Genomic DNA, 13,598 nt, shown 5'->3' with positions numbered 1-13,598 from the left:
CGAGTTAGTGAGTTTAAGTTTGTGTGAGTTAGTGAGTTTTTATGAGTTTGTGTAAGTTTGAGAATTTGTGTGTTTGAGTTTTTGTTTTGTTTGTGAGTTTGAGTTTGTGTAAGTTTAAGTTTTTTTGTGTTTGTGAGTGAGTTTATGAGTTTGTGTGAGAATTTGTGTGAGTTTTTATAAGTGTGTGAGTTTGAGTTTTTATGAGTTTTTGTTGTATTTGTGAGTTTGAGTGAGTTTTTATAAGTTTTTGTTATTTGTGTTTGAATTTTTGAGAGTTTGTGTGTTTGTATGAGTTTGAGTTTTTGTGAGTTTGTGCGTTTTGTGAGTTTGTATGAGTCTGTTAGTTTGAGTTTGTGAGTTCTGATAAGTTTGTGTTTTTATAAGTTTGTGTGAGTTTTTATAAATTTGTGTGAGTTTTTATAAGTTTGAGTTTTTATAAGTTTGTGTGAGTTAGTGAGTTTTTATGAGTTTGTGTAAGTTTGAGAATTTGTGTGAGTTTGAGTTTTTGTTGTTTGTGAGTTTGTTTATGAGTTTGTGTGAGAATTTGTGTGAGTTTTTGTGAGTTTTTATAAGTGTGTGAGTGAGTTTTTATGAGTTTTTGTTGTGTTTGTGAGTTTGAGTGAGTTTTTATAAGTTTTTGTTATTTGTGTTTGAATTTTTGAGAGTTTTTGTGTGTTTGTATGAGTTTTTGTGAGTTTGTGTGTTTGTATGAGTTTGTCAGTTTGAGTTTGTGAGTTTTGATAAGTTTGTGTGTTTTTATAAGTTCGTGTGAGTTTTTGTGAGTTTTTATAAGTTTGTGTGAGTGTGTAAGTTTGAGAATTTGTGAGAGTTGGTGAGTTTTTATGAGTCTGTATAAGTTTGAAAATTATAAGTTTGAGTTTTGGTTATTTGTGTTTTTGTAAATATTATGAGTTTTTGTCTTTTTGTGAGTTTTATGAGTTTTTGTGTGTTTTGTGAGTTTTTGTTATTTGTTTGTGAGTTTGTGTGAGTTTTGAGTTTTTGTGTTTTAAGATTATGTGAGTTATGAGTTTGTGTAAGAATTTGTGTGAGTTTGAGTTTGTGTTATTTGTGTTTGTGAGTTTGTGAGTTAGTGTGAGTTTTTCTGTTTTTGTGTGAGAGATTGTGAGTATCTGTGTGTGTGTGTGTTTGTACCTTGTCTGAATCCTCCAGATCTTTGTTGTAGAGCAGTGCGTGGTTTGTTCGGAAGACGATCCAGTCAAACAGAGCGCCGTACAGAGATTTGGCCATCGAATCCCTCACAGTCCCCGCCTGCACAGACACACACACCTGTCAATCACCGCCATCACGTGTGTGTGTTTGAGTCTCAGATCCACATCTCACACACTCACTCGCAGCCGGTCAATGTGAGTAAACCAGGAAATACATTAACAACTCAAACTAGATTTTAACATTTTGTGACGAGAACATAAGTGATGTTTGCCTGAAGTCAACAGAAAACACAGAGTCAAGCGTAAACAACAGAAAAACAGACCCAAGGTACAGTGAAAAATAAAGATCAAGTAAAAACAATGAAAGCAGTGGACATGTTTGCTTCTTCACAGACTGAGAGCACAGTGTGAAACTCCGATCACAGTGAGATTGTGTTTCAGCAGGAGAAAGTGTGTGTGTGTCTCAGACCTGTTTAGGGGAAACTGTGGTCTCACAGATAGAAACGTCCCTGAATTTCCACTAATAAGTCACTTCCTGTGTCACACAGACCTGTAGCGTCTCTCTCTCTCTCTCTCTCTCTCTCTCTCTATGTCTCTGTCTATGTCTCTCGCTCTGTTTCTCTCTCTCTCTCAGCTGATTTAAAGCTCGAGCGGCACACAGATCTCCTTCAGCGTGTGTAAAGCCCATAAACCTGCAGCCGCTGCCAAGAACGCCACTTTACTGAACATGCACGAGCCAAAACATATAAAACATTCTCTACTTAAGAGCCATCAAAGCTGCTTTGACATCCAGCAGCATGAGAAAGCGGACGCGCACCACCGTGCCTGATGGGAAGAGCGAAGCTGATTGGCTGTTGAGAGACTCAAGCACGTTCAGGCCAAACGTTGATGGATTTAAACACAGACTATATTCATAATAAACACAAGCTCATGTTCAGTTCTGCAGAAGAAGCTCCTGCATTATTGATTCACCTTTTATTTTTAGCCAAATTCTGGAGGAGGGACGAAACATTATATAAAACACCCCCTGCGTGATTCATTATTCACAACACTTTAACATTTAAAGGTTGAGAGTCGGTTTGATCACATACTCAGAAACAGTGGAGGAGATTTTAAGTATCACTCATCGTTAAGATCATGGAAAAACACGCATCTGTGTGTGCGTGTCTCTGGAAAAAATAAACAAATAAATAAATAATGAACAAAAAAATGCATGTAAAATGAATAAACACAAATTAAATAAATAAATAATAAAAAAAATAACAAAATAAAATATTACCTGAAACACTAGACCTTAAAAAAATAATAATAAATAAATAAAACTTGAAAGTGATAAACCTGAAGTTAACCTATACATAAATAACGGAAAATGCAGAAAAGGGAACTGATAGTGATACAGCTGATAAAGTTAAAACTCTAATATCAAAACTACTGAAATAAAAATAAAGCTAAATTGACACAAAGCAAATGTTAATGAAAATATTTATGTCCATGCAGATGTTTTCCACAGACCCGAAATTGTGGGGAAAAATGACAAATATAAAAGTAAAACAAATAAATACAAAAAAATAAACTAACAAAAAAAAAAAACCAAATAAATAAATTAAATTAATTAATTAATTAAAATAAATAAATAAATACCAATAATAATAATATCATATGTATATTATATATGTATATTTAATAAATATACAAGCAAAAAATAATTACATTTAAAACATTTTCAGTTGTATATGAAAATAAAACGCAAAAATAAATAATTATTCTATTTTAATTTTAAATAAATATTATATTTTATTAATAAATAATAATTAATTTTCAAATCAATCAATTAATTAATATAAACAAACAAGCAACAAGATAAAATAAATAAATATAAAAAAAATTTGATTTTACACACTTCAGTTATTAAAATTAAAACAAATATAAATATTTATATTTATAAATATTAATAAATATAAATTATTATTTTATTAATAATTAATATAAACAAGCAGGCAACAAGACAAATAAATAAATATGCAAACAAAAAATTAATTTACATTTTAAACACTTCAGTTGTATATGAAAATGAAAAACAAAAATAAACAAATATATTTTTATTATTTTATTATTAATTAATTAATATAAACAAATAAACAACACAATGAATAAATAAATAAATAAATAAACAAACATTCTGAAACATATTGTGGTAGAAGACGGTGCTATATAGAACAAAAGTATAAATAAAAAAAAATTAATTATTAATTTAAAAAAAAGATCAAACTAAGAAGTTAATAACAAAACAAATAGATGACTTAATTTTAAATGAACTTTGTCTATTTATGTTTCCTGTAGATCTATTGGTAGAGGATGGCGCTACATAAAACGAAAAATATAAATAAACAAATACAAAATTGTTTAAAACTCTTCTCAGTTGTATAATTTTTCTGAAATGTTTTGTCTATTTATATTTACTGTAGCGCTATTAATAGAGTATGGCGCTAAATCAAAAGAGGTAAAAATAAATATAAAATTAATAATAATTAATCAAATAAAACAAATAAATATGAGTGTGTTTAACTCTTCTCAGATCTACAGTATAAAGTTCTGAAATGTTACTTGATGTTTCATGTAAATCTGCTATTGACAGAACATCAAGGTCACGCTTCGATTCTCAAATCACGTACAGCTCTAATGCACTATAAGACGATCTACATAAAATGCACAAAGCTGGGTCTGGACAGACAAAACAAAACTAGTGGAAAATAAGCTTCTTGTGTGGGTGGAAGGTGATAATGATACAAGATGGCAATGAGGAGATAAAGGAGCATTCAAGAGTAAACAGCTCACAGGAAAAACCCTTAAAACCCCACACTCCAGACCACAAACCTCACAAAAACCAACATCAGTTTCACGAAACAACTTGCAGAAGGTCTGAAGGAGTGTTTGAGGCCTGTAATGAAATAACGGTCTCACCTCGGCTAGTTTGTACGGCACAATCAATCTCTCGCCGACAGTCACCGTCTTTCGTGTGGTCAGAGCCTCGAAAAGCATCTCCTCCTTCACCTGGACATCAAAAACCATGAGAAATAAACATACGTATCATTAAACCACCTCATTCAGGACATTTCTATGAAGGGTTTTGCAGCTATTTTACTCCATAAAATGAATCTGTGTTTGTACTGAATGTGATTTTCAACATAAACACGCTTTCCAATAGGAAATTTCAAGAAAAACAGACGCCAAGATGTGTTACGTTAGCCCGCCTTAGCGTGCAAGTAGTGTTTGCCTATAAAGCCTTGAATGCATATAAACGTCCATTTTATTCTATTATATCACATAAACTCGTGTGTTTTACTGCCGTTTTGTGTTTGTGTGTGTGGTGGATTAACGCTGCAAAACTCTTTGCACCAATGTTATCAGAAACGACTAAAACATCGTAAAAAGAAAACACAAATGAGGAAACTAAAGCTCATAAAGAAGAAAAACCTTCGGTTTTCAAGCCAGAGAGTAAATCAAACCATTCGCAGTGTGTGATTAAACTGTAAACTGCTGGACGACCATCAACAGATGAAGTTCATCAATACTGCTGTTACTGTAAACTAAAATTAATACTAGTAAAAAATATTTTTGGATAAGTAAAATAAAATAAAATAAAATAAAATAAAATAAAATAAAATAAAATAAAAATAAAATAAAATAAAATAAAATGTAATATTAGATGGGAAACTTATTAAAAGAAACTTAAACGAAAAATAGAAATTGATAAAATGACAACTTAAAAAAAAAAAAAAAAAAAAAAAAAAGTAAAACAAATACTAATTTAAAAAATATAGAAATTTTTAAAAACAAACAACAACTACTAAAATGACAAACACAACAAAACTAAATAAAATAAATTAAAAAAAATACAATATTAGATGGAAAACTTATTAAAAGAACCAAATGAAAAATGGAAATTGATAAAATGACAACTAAAAAAAGTAAAACAAATACTAATTTAAAAAATATAGAAATATTTAAAAACAAACAACAACTACTAAAATGACAAACACAACAAAACTAAATAAAAAATATTAAAAATAAAACATTAGGTGGAAAACGTATTAAAAGAAATTTAAATGAAAAATAGAAATTGATAAAAATGAAAACTTAACAAAAAGGAAAATAAATACAAATTTAAAAAATATCTAAATATTTAAAAACAAAAAACTACTAAAAATGACAAACACAACAAAACTAAATAAAATAAAATAAAATATTAGATGGAAAACTTTTAAAAGAAACTTAAAAATAAAATTCGATAAAATGACAACAAAAAAAATAAATAAATACTATTTAAAAGAAATAGAATTATTTTAAAATCAAACAACTACTAAAAATGACAAACATAATACAACTACTAAAATATTTATATAAATTAAAATGATAATGGCAAATACAAAAATCTAAACTGAAAAGGTAAAAACATTATAAAAACTACACAAAAATATAAAAAAAATATTTTAAAAATGTAAATATTAAAAAAAAAAAACAATATAAAAAAAGCACAGAAAATACCACAAATAAAAAAATTACTAAAACTTACACAAACTGAAATGAAAGTGGAAAATATAAATGTAGGAAGTGATGCACATGATAAAGCTGTATAACAAAAAATAAAAAAACACTAAAATGAAATGAAAATAATGAAATGAAAATGAAAATGCAAATAATATTACTAAAAAACTAATAAAAACAAAACAAAACAAAAACTGAAAATAAAGCTGCTTTAAAATATTAATAAATTATATAATACTTAAATTATATTTAAATAGTATTATTTTCATAAAATAGTATTAGTTAGCTTAACTATTAGTTAGATTAATTAGTATTAGTTCGATTTCAGAGTGGGCAAAACTGCAGGGCAACAAAAATAAAAACTACATGAACAAAAAAATCAAAGTCATTCATCACAAATAAAATAAAATATAAAATAAAGATAAGTAAATTTGAAGATAAAATAAAATAAAATTAGAAAATAAGTAATCAAAGTAAAATAAATTGAAAAAAAATAATAAATAAATAAAAATGTTAAATGTTAAAAATGAATAAATACAAAATAAAATTAAATAAACAAAATAAAATAAAATTAAATTAAATTAAATTAAATAAAGTAAAATAAATTGAAAAAAAAATGTTAATAAATACAAAATAAAACATTAAATAAACAAAATAAAACATAATAAAATAAAACAAAATAAAACATGCACAATTCATCACTGCATGTTATTTTAAAGGGGAAAAAGCATTAAAATGAGCTGTGAATGTGGACTTGCACACGTTTTGTGGAGATGCTTTGCACAGTCTCACCTCGAGCAATTCAGAGACAATAGGAAGCACCTCTGGGTTACAAATATCAATGGAGTCATCTCTGTACGTCTTCTTCTTGTAACGGATATTTCCCAGGAGGAGAATCGCAGACAGTAAAGAAAAGATTCTGCAAAGAACAAAACATGAGTCAAATCTCACAATAAAGCAGCAACAAACTGAGAACACGACAGAAAAATACTTAATCTACAAAAACCCCGCCCTCTAACGTCACACCAGCCAATCGAATGCCACCAAACCTGAACATACAAAACGACTGACAGGCAGAGAGTGTGTCCTGTGTCTGACGTTCTTACACCACCTTTAAGAGTGTTTTTAGGGACCGTTGTGTTTTTATCATGAGTTCTGTCACCTCAGGAGGTTTTAAAGGCTGTAACTCACTGTTTTCGGGTGGTGGGCAGGAACCCCACCATCTCCATGGCCAGCTGGAGTCGCTCAAAGTCATGCTTCAGATCTTCACCTTCCACCATGAAACAGTCCTGAGCCAAACACAACAAACTGGGTGTTAATGAAGGCACAAAACGCATGCAAACTGCGTTTAAAAAAAAATTATAAAAATAAATAAAAAATGCTACTTGAAATAAAATAAAAGTTAACTGAAAAAAAAAAATATATATATATATAAATAAATAAATGTAAATTATATTACATTTATTTTAATTATTAATTATTAATAATATTTTATGGTTGTTATTATTAAAATGTAAACCCTTATTAAATAATATTATATTAAAAAAATATGTTTTATATTATAAAAATAACTATTTCAGTGAGTTGCCAAGGCATTTCTTATTTTAATAACTATTTTATAACTTACAATTCTACAAAAACTATACAGACAAAAAAGCACATACATTTTAAAAATATATATTAATAATAATTAAAATGATCAAAACACAATAACACAACAAACCATTCAAAACAATAATAAAAAACTATAATAGTATCTCAGTAACAGTGAAATAGCGCTAGTAGGAAAGCAGTTCAAATACAATGTAAGCAATCACTTAGACATAATGTGCCTTAATTAGACACAAACACAAAACCGCAGCTCTGTGAGGACAGACAGAAACAGAAGTGTGCAGAGGAAGCGATGCGGTGAAAGACACGCGACTTCCTGTTGGCCCTAATAACAGCCTGATATTAGCATTCGGATCACTTTAACGTGTGTTAGTCTCAAATGAGAGCGTTTACTGACCCACTGGTCAGTGTGTAAACATCTCAGAACCAATCGGTGACAGTAAAACTAGTTTCTGATGGACTGATCCCATTAAACCAACAGCTGAGAACAACTATGAGAACAAAGGAGGAACATAAATATATAAGATGTAGATATTTAAACCATTAAAACAAACAAAACTATGCTGAGACAGAGCAAACAAGAACAAACAAGAGCAAAACAAGAATCAGTTAGGTATCTCTGGTTCAACATTCTACAAAAAACAAAATCAAATAAATAATTAAAATATTAAAAATTAATAGTTTAATATGAAATGAAATAAAATACAATTTTAAATGTTAAAAATTATATGTAATAAAATAAAAAATGTAAATGTTAAGAATGATCAAAATGAAACTTAATTAAGAAAAATAAAATAAAATAAATATAAAAAGCCCAAAAATCATAAAATGACAAAAAAAGTTAATTTAAATAATTAGAAAGATAAAACAAAATAAAGATTGAATATTAAAAATTAAAGAATAAAATGAAAAATATAAAAACAATAAAATACATAAAGCCAAAACACAACACACAAAAATAATCATAAGATAAAATAAAAATGTAAATACAAATTAATAAAATAAAATAAAAATAAGTTGACAGTGAAACAAAATAATATAAATGAAATAAAGACAATAAAAAAGAAAATTAAATTAAATACAAAAAGCAAAAAATTACTTTAAAATAAAAAAATAATAAAATAAGATGAAAGTGAAAAAAAAAATGAAATAAAACATAAAAATGAAACAATATAAAATAAAATGAAAAATTATAAATAAAATTAAATAAATTAAATACAAAATAAAAAGTAATCATAAAATAAATACATTAAAAATAAAAAAAAAATTAAATAAAATGTTTTTTGTTAAAATTCAGATCTGTGCAGATAAATATAAATTCAAACAAATAAATATATGAAACACTTTCAGAAAAAAAAAATAAATAAATACATTTTATCTACCCAATAGCCTACAGTGGAGTAAAATGAACAGAAGCAACAATAAATACTTGTGAGAAATGAAGTGTTTTTATGGACTAATATACTGAAGCAGAAATAGCAGCATCTCATCTAATAAAACAGCTCTCACATGCTGGTTCTGCTCTAAAACCCATGTGTTTCTATACTAACTACACAGGGAACCTCAGAAGTGAGTGACTTTATGCATTTCATTTAGGCACGACTGATTGCTGTTTGAGCAACACAAATGCCTTCTCACTTGGACTCGATGCACATATAAATCTCAGGTAATCCAGTCTATTCTACAGTTTTGAGCAATACTTTTAAGGCTTTCATTAAATGTAGCATATTAATAAATCAACAACCCTATTTGGGGTCAAAAGAATGCACAGGATCACATGTAAAGTCTCGAAATGCTGTCTAGGTAGGCAGCGCATTATGATTTGGAGCAAAGCCGTTTATTTGAGTGACTGACCGACTCTGGCGAATCCTGTACCGTGTGTCTACAAGATCCACGAGTCAATTAAGACGTCTCAAATCGAGTTAAAGCGACCGGCTTCCAACAAGCGCCTGATTAAACGCTGCTAATTAGATTTGGTCGTTTACTCAGAACAGCAGCGGCCGCAGACACACACACACACACACAAATAAAACAGACGTGAAGAAAAGCTCTATGAGAACAAACACGCACAGATACGACACACACACACACACACTGGATACTGACCAGCTCGGTCTCACAGTAATTTCCCCAGTGCTGTCTGTGGACTTTCTTTGTTATCTGGAAGGCAGACAGACAGTTAAGAGCTGCAGAAATGCTCATCTGTCTCACACACACACGAATGTTAGACACACTGTCAATGACACACACACAACAGATCTACAGAAGAAAATGTACACAAACAATATTGTGAAATTTTGTGTTTGTAAACGAGCAAATTTAAAGGAAAATAATTGTCTTGCTTTTGATTTTAAGTATATAATAATAACAATAAATAATAATAATAATAATAATAATAATAATAAAAAAACAACACCACATTTTAAATGTGTAAAATGGGCAAAATGTATATTATTTCTTTGCACTAATTTATTAATTAAAAACATTGCTGAATTTTGAGTAAATATATTAAAATACTTCTAACAATAATAATTATTAAATAATTGAAAAATAAGACAAACATTTAATGTATACTATTTTCCCAGCATTAAATTGCATTATATAAATTGTATATAAAATATTTTCATTACATATTATTTTTTAATCACTAAATTATTAATTCAAAACATTTCTGACTTTTGACTAAATATATTGAAATACTTGTACTAATAATACTTTTTAAATAATTGTAAAATGAGACAAATATTTTATGTAGCTATATTATTTTCCCAACATTAAATTGTATTATATAAATTGCATGTAAAATAATAATAATAATAATAATAATTTTAAAACAAGTGGAAAATATTTTGTATACAATTTTATTTTTATTTACAAATTAAATTGCATTATATATTTTAATATATCTGTCAATAATCTTTCCAAATGTATTAAAAAAAGTATTTTTATTTTTATTTACAATTAATATAGTGAATGTGCCATGTCTTTCCTAATATATTTAAATAATAATTAACTAATATGGAATAATAATAATAATAGTAGTAGTAGTAATAAAGTAAAATTAAATTATTCAGTGTATAATATTATTATTATTATTAATATTAATATTAATTTGTATATTATATTATAATATATTATAATACAGTATAATACAGTAAATCTGCCATCTCTTTCTTAATGTTGAAATAATAATAATAATAATAATAATAATAATAAATTTTAAATAAGTGTAAAATAAGTCAAAACATTTAGAGTACAAGCTTTCTGAATTCTGAATAAATAAATTTAAATAATAATAATAACAATAACAACATTATTAAATTTTAAAATGTAACATTTTGCATATTTGTTATCATTAAATTGTATTATATTTCAGCAAATCAATAATCATTCTGAACTGAGTAAACAGCGTAATTAAAAAAAAATAAATGTTAATATTTAAAAATGTAAATATTTATATAATTAATTGTACTGCCAAAGTTAAGGTTAAGGTTAATATCACAGTTAATAATAATAATTTTAAAATAATTATAAAATATTCAGTGTATATATTACATAAAATTGCAGATTTCTGGATATTTCAGCTTTTGAAAAGATCCTTACTGTCTAAACACTAATTGAATTTCCACTGTGAGTTTGACACTCTCTGAAGAACTGCCGATTTTTACACCCCTAATAAAGACACTTGAGATGAAACACAAACACACACTCAGATCCTGACACACATCTTCAGTTTCTGCAGAATATCACACAAGTATTACACATCCAAACGCATCATGATCAGAGTGATGCCGAAACAGGAAGTTGTACGGCACAAAGCCGGCAGCCGTATTCAGCGCTAACATGACGCTGGTGTGTTTGTGTGTTAATAGACTGGCTCTGGATCAGCCGCACGCGACCAGCAGTCTGTTCACTCCGATCTCGCCTCTGCTGATGCTGACGACTGTCACCATGGCAACAGCGGCACCCGGCAACAGCCTCAGCATCATCCAGCTCTTTGTGTTGCCAGGGATTACAGGGCAAGTTCTTTAGAAAATGAGCTTAGAGGATGTTTTTCTCCGTGTTGTGCTTTGCATTAGGAACGAACAAAGACGCATCTAAGACTGTAAATATAGTGTCGTATTTTACAATAAGCACGCTTAGAAATCTGGCTGTACCTGGTTCAGGTAATGATACTCCTCTGGTTTGAGGAGATGAAACGCTTTTCTTTCTTCTTCACTCGCTCCGGCCAGCAGGTAGTAAAACACATGATAGTTCCTGTGAGAGAGAGAATAACATACAGTATAAATGATATTATCACTTACCAGTGGCTTAAATATTAACAAACTCATCATTTTCAGTAGAAATAAACAATTTCATGTGAAGTACCTCTCATTGTGCTCCTGATAAACTAGTCGGGACTTTTCCAGAAGATACTTCTCCACATAAGCTCTGAAAACAATAATCAATAAAAAAACCCCATAAAATTCTGTTACAATTCCCTCCTAAAGCAATAACATTCATTACAATTTCTCCAAACAGAAACTCAGAAACAACACTGATGATGTTTAAATAAAAAACTGATTATAGACAGATTTTTCTGATTGTAAATTGTGATTGGAACGCTGCACGATTTGACCAAAAAAAAAAAAATCATATTGTGATCATCATTATTAAATAAAAAAAGTCAACAAATTGAGTATTAAACACAACAATAAAAATAAAATAATTGTATTTCACAGTACAATATTTCTGCCTTAATTTCTACATTTACAAATAATATATCAATATTTTAATACTACTATGGCACTGTAAAATAACAAAAATTAAGTATTTAATAAAAATTTATTTGTTTACATTATAATAGTTAAATTACACATATATATATATGTGTATATATGTGTATATATGTGTATATATATATATATATGTGTGTATATATATATATATATATATATATATATATATATATATATATATGTGTATATATATATATATATATATATATGTGTGTGTGTGTATATATATATATATATATATATATATATATATATATATATATATATATATATATATATATATATATATACACATATGCACATATATATACACATATATATATATACATATGCACATATATATACATATATATATATACATATGCACATATATATACATATATATATATATATACATATGCACATACTTTATATACAGGTAGTGCCTTATGTAGACTGCAAAAAGGACAGCTGCCTAGTATTTGAGCAGGGCAAAAGGAAAAAAAAAAAAACAAAAAAAAAAAACCAAAAGCTTCTCACCCTCTTACAGTCCCGCTCTCCTGATAGTTGACTTGAATAAACTTGCCAAAGCGGCTGGAATTATTGTTATGGGCTGTTTTGGCATTTCCAAAAGCCTGAGGAGGAAAAACAAAGAAACACAAACACATTAATGGACAAAAACACAACTATAGTGGAGGAAAAACAACATGTACATATTTTATTAGATCAGCATCTGGAAGCATATAGACCATGTACAGATGGTTTACGCCTCATAACTTCAGACCAGAACGTGACAACGGACTAACAGAAACTTTTAGTCACACATATGAGTTTGATGGTCTATTCCTTAAGGCAAGACACCACATGTGAATAAGGTAAAAAAAAAAAAAAAAAAATTTAACTAATAGATCCAGACCATACTTTTCCAGTTGATTGCGTTAAGAAATGCAAACCTTTTTCTGAAATGTTGTTTAAATGCATAAATGAGGCATATAATTAAATACGCACTAATTCACACACTTTTCCATAACACAAATCTATACACTGGATAATGCCAGGTTCAAAATATATTTGCTTGATTGTGAAGGTTTTTACAGAGGGTATTTTGGATTTCTCTGTTTATTACCTTGCAAATTAGAAAATACTGTCAAGAGATAGGAAAAAAAAAATGAATAAAATGTTGTATAAAGTCAGTTAAAACCTTCAGCATGAATGTAAGTGCTGTTGAAGTGGAGAAACAAACTCATTTTGAGAAAACGGCCTTTAGATATGCATTGTATTTGAAATCTACAAAGCAAATAGAGAAAGTGCAAAAAATAAAATAAAATAAAATAAATAATAATAAAAAAAAAGAAACAAAAAAAAGCCCTCAGTAAAAACTTTCAGATTACAGAGAGGAATAAAACTAAGTTTTGGTGTATGTAAAACAGACTAAAGAAAGGTATTGTACATGGATAAAGTGCTATAAAGTAGACAAACAGTACATGAATAAACGCTTCTATAAAACCCTTCAGAA

General features: G+C 28.1%; 1 protein-coding gene across 9 annotated transcripts in view; it reads right to left on the bottom strand.

Annotated features, from left to right (window-relative positions):
• Nucleotides 1-13,598, bottom strand: part of myo9ab (myosin IXAb) — a 156,725-nt gene that overhangs the window by 52,201 nt on the left and 90,926 nt on the right. For 8 of the 9 annotated variants that reach the window (XM_051099181.1, XM_051099182.1, XM_051099174.1 and 5 more), the window contains exons 3-10: nucleotides 12,623-12,717; nucleotides 11,694-11,756; nucleotides 11,483-11,582; nucleotides 9,432-9,485; nucleotides 6,906-7,003; nucleotides 6,507-6,633; nucleotides 4,131-4,220; nucleotides 1,153-1,269 (exon numbers count right to left, since the gene is read on the bottom strand). In XM_051099181.1, coding sequence (XP_050955138.1) covers nucleotides 1,153-1,269; nucleotides 4,131-4,220; nucleotides 6,507-6,633; nucleotides 6,906-7,003; nucleotides 9,432-9,485; nucleotides 11,483-11,582; nucleotides 11,694-11,756; nucleotides 12,623-12,717 — 744 coding nt within the window. The remainder of the gene's footprint in view (nucleotides 1-1,152; nucleotides 1,270-4,130; nucleotides 4,221-6,506; nucleotides 6,634-6,905; nucleotides 7,004-9,431; nucleotides 9,486-11,482; nucleotides 11,583-11,693; nucleotides 11,757-12,622; nucleotides 12,718-13,598) is intronic. The other variant, XM_051099178.1, reaches the window with a different exon arrangement.

Source organism: Labeo rohita, chromosome 25 (assembly GCF_022985175.1).
Source record: "Labeo rohita strain BAU-BD-2019 chromosome 25, IGBB_LRoh.1.0, whole genome shotgun sequence".
Taxonomy (NCBI): domain Eukaryota; kingdom Metazoa; phylum Chordata; class Actinopteri; order Cypriniformes; family Cyprinidae; genus Labeo; species Labeo rohita.
Note: the sequence above shows the minus strand (reverse complement) of the source record. Positions and strands in the feature narration are given on the sequence as shown.